The 3051-nt window shown below is 62.3% G+C and overlaps 1 protein-coding gene across 1 annotated transcript in view; it reads right to left on the reverse strand.

Annotated features, from left to right (window-relative positions):
* Positions 1-1137: 1137 nt before the first annotated feature.
* The window catches only part of PIM3 (Pim-3 proto-oncogene, serine/threonine kinase), an 11700-nt gene continuing 9786 nt past the window's right edge, over positions 1138-3051 (reverse strand). The window contains exons 5-6 of the mRNA XM_008568967.1: positions 2410-2586; positions 1138-2339 (exon numbers count right to left, since the gene is read on the reverse strand). Coding sequence (XP_008567189.1) covers positions 2152-2339; positions 2410-2586 — 365 coding nt within the window. The 3' untranslated portion in view covers positions 1138-2151. The remainder of the gene's footprint in view (positions 2340-2409; positions 2587-3051) is intronic.

Below are 3051 nucleotides of genomic sequence, written 5' to 3' on the forward strand. Positions count from 1 at the left end.
CTGGATCCCGCTCCTGGGGTGGGGGTGGGGTGGGGGTGGGGTGAGTGGGACAGGAAGAGCCCAGTGGGCGTGGGTGGACTCAGAGCAAGCTGGCCAGGCCAGGGTGCTGCCTGACCCACATCTCTGTTGCTGGGCCAAGGCTGGGGGTGCCAGGACAATGGCTCCACAGGACCTGTCTACCTAAGCAGCGCCCTATGGGAATTCCAGGGCCTCAGTGATGGCGCCTCAGGAGACAAGCCACAGGTGCCACTGGGCCAGGCGTCCCTCCACAGCCCCTCTGCCTGTGCAGAGCAAATGTGACTTCATTTCCTCCCACTTCACTTCCCAGGACACCCTGCCTCTGCCATAGCCTTGACCCCAGGACGTTCCTCTGTCCGGGCTGCACTGCCTGCCTGGGCACTGTCCTGGGTACAGGTCCAGTGCCAGCATGGGGGGCGGAGAAGGGGGACATAAGGGCCACATACCCAGTATCAGAGCAGCCGGGCAGAGTGCCCCAGGGTGGGGGCCGGGCTGGGACCAGGCCACACCCAGACCCTCCACCCAGCCCTTTCACTGCATGCTGAAGCCTGGCCCATTTCCACATCTGGATCTGGCTCATGGCTCCCACCCACCCCGTCACCCCACACCTATCAGGCCAGGGCCCATATCTCTGCCCTCTGTACAAACCTTCGGCACTGTGTGGAACACCCTCCCACCCCATCAACCTGGCAAACTCCTGTTCATCCTTCAGAACCCCTACCAGCTGAGGCAGTGTGGACCTTGCCCTGTGCACACCTGAGCAAGGGCACACAATGGCCATCCCCACTTCTCAGCCCTGACTGCGCCTCCCTGTGCACAGGGGCTGCAGAGGACTTCCTGACTGGTGGAGACGCCTCCCCGTCCCGGAGGCCCCTGATGAAGCAGCCTGCTGCCTCTCTCTTCTGGATGCAGGGAATGGGTTGGTGATGGGGGACAGGTAGGACACTCTGGCCCGAGGGAGGGGGACACCAGGGAGGGAAGAGGCTGGGCCCACCCTCACATTCCCCCAGTGGGCCAAGCTGCCCCCTCCCCGTGGGAAACCTAGGTCAGAACAGATCCCCTTCTCAGAGTCTCCCTCTCTCACCCCAGGCCACCCAGCCCAATAAACATGGATATCCGTTACATACGAAAAAAATTTTTAATTGAAATACTTGTATAAAAAAATATGATCTCCAGACATCTCACTTCTGAACTGAAAGAAACCCCCCCATCCACGATGCCTACACACACCGGGATCACAGAAACACAGCTGCTAAAATAAATTAGAGGCTTGAGACTCTGTCCCCCCACCCCCCCCAGCTTCCAGAGCCAACAAGCACACTGTACAAGTTCAATAATTTAAAACCCTCCCCCTGCGGCACAGAGCACCACAAGGTGGCAGGGTCACCCACTCCCCTTAAATTAGCCACTGTACAAGTTCATCTTCTGACAGACACAGGTGGAGCTAGGGACGTACACCAGGTGCAGGAACCAGGACCTGGGCTCCGCCAACCACAGACACCCCCTCCCCCCCAGGGGCCTGGAGGAGATGCAGCTGCCCAGAGGAAGTAACTCCAACAAATAAATTAAACAATAAATAGCCCCAGCGGGCTGGGGGTGCCCTCCTCGGGGTCACACCATAAATACGACGCTGGCACGCAGACAGGACTCACGCGGGCGTCGGAGGCCCGGCCTTGCATTGCTTGTGCTTGGATGTGCCCAGACGGACACCACAGACTGCAGGGCGCAAGGTGGGAATACGGGACCCTGCCCCGACGGGAGTGCTCCAGGTCACAACGGCCAAAGAAAAGGCCACCTCCCGACCCAGCAGCACAGAGAGGGATGTCTCGGGCTCAAGTATCCACCAGGGCCGGTGGGACCCCCCCCTTCAATTGGAGCTGTTTTTGGACAGGCAGAGCTTAAGAAAACCAAGTCCCGTGGGAGCAGCTTTCAAAAAGGCACTCAAAGCAAAGGAAACAGGCCCGGTGCCAAGAGCAAAGGTCACCAGGAATTAGAGATCACTGCTTTTGCAGGAGGAGACAGCCCAGGCAGAGAAGAACATCACTGTTTTGGGGTGTCGGGGGTGGTAGAGGCAGGTGGTCCCTGGCTCCCACAAGCCAGGTGCAGGCCCCCAAGGCGGAGTCCAGGTCCTCCTCACAAGCTTTCACTGCTGGACGTGGTACTGGCCCCGTCGTCGGTGTCAAGGGCACAGAGCCGCAGGTCACAGCTCTCTGGAGTGTCCCCATCTGTCCCCAGCATCCAGGGGTGGGCCGCAATCTGGTCGAGTGAGGGCCGCTCCGAGGGCCGCAGGGACAGACACCACTCAATGAGCTGCTGGCACTCTGGGGGGAGGAGAGAGTCAGGAAAGGGCCGGGCTCCCCTGCCCCCGACCCTGGCCGGCCCTCTACACACCTGGTGAGACCCTCCTCCGGAAAAAGAGGCGTCCGCGGAGAATCTCCTCATCCTGCTCGAAAGGGATGTCCCCGCACACCATGTCGTACAGCAGCACGCCAAGGGACCACACGGTGGCCGAACGTCCGTGGTAGCGGTGGTAGCGGATCCACTCCGGGGGGCTGTACACGCGGGTGCCTGAGAACACGAACGCTGGTTAGGAAGATCCCCAGGGGCACAGACAAGAGGGCCCCGCAAACACCGCCAGGCTGGGCCCACTCCCCGCTAATTCACTCCTCTGGGGCGGCCGAGAAGCCGGGCTTCAAAGTCCTGCTTGTCACCGCCCTGGAAAAACCCCAGCGGCCGGGAGGGAAAGGGAGGGGAGGAGCGGCCGCCCCTGCAGCCGACCCGCCGGGGGAGGAGCGCGTCACATGAGCAAGGGCTCGGGTTTCACAACAAACAGATGTGATGCGAGGCGACCACGGCGCAGCGCCCGCGGGAGCCCGGGGAGGGCAGCGGGAAGGAGGGGGCGGGCGGGGAGCCCCGGCTTCCCCGCGCTCCGCAATGCGGGGATTTCTGCCGCGGCGCCCCCGCGCTCGCACGCACGCACGCAGCGCCCGGCACGTGGGGAGAGGCCCTGCAGCAGCGCGGCTCGGTCGCGGG

The sequence above is a fragment of the Galeopterus variegatus genome, unplaced genomic scaffold, assembly GCF_000696425.1.
Source record: "Galeopterus variegatus unplaced genomic scaffold, G_variegatus-3.0.2 Scaffold454, whole genome shotgun sequence".
In the NCBI taxonomy this organism is placed as follows: domain Eukaryota; kingdom Metazoa; phylum Chordata; class Mammalia; order Dermoptera; family Cynocephalidae; genus Galeopterus; species Galeopterus variegatus.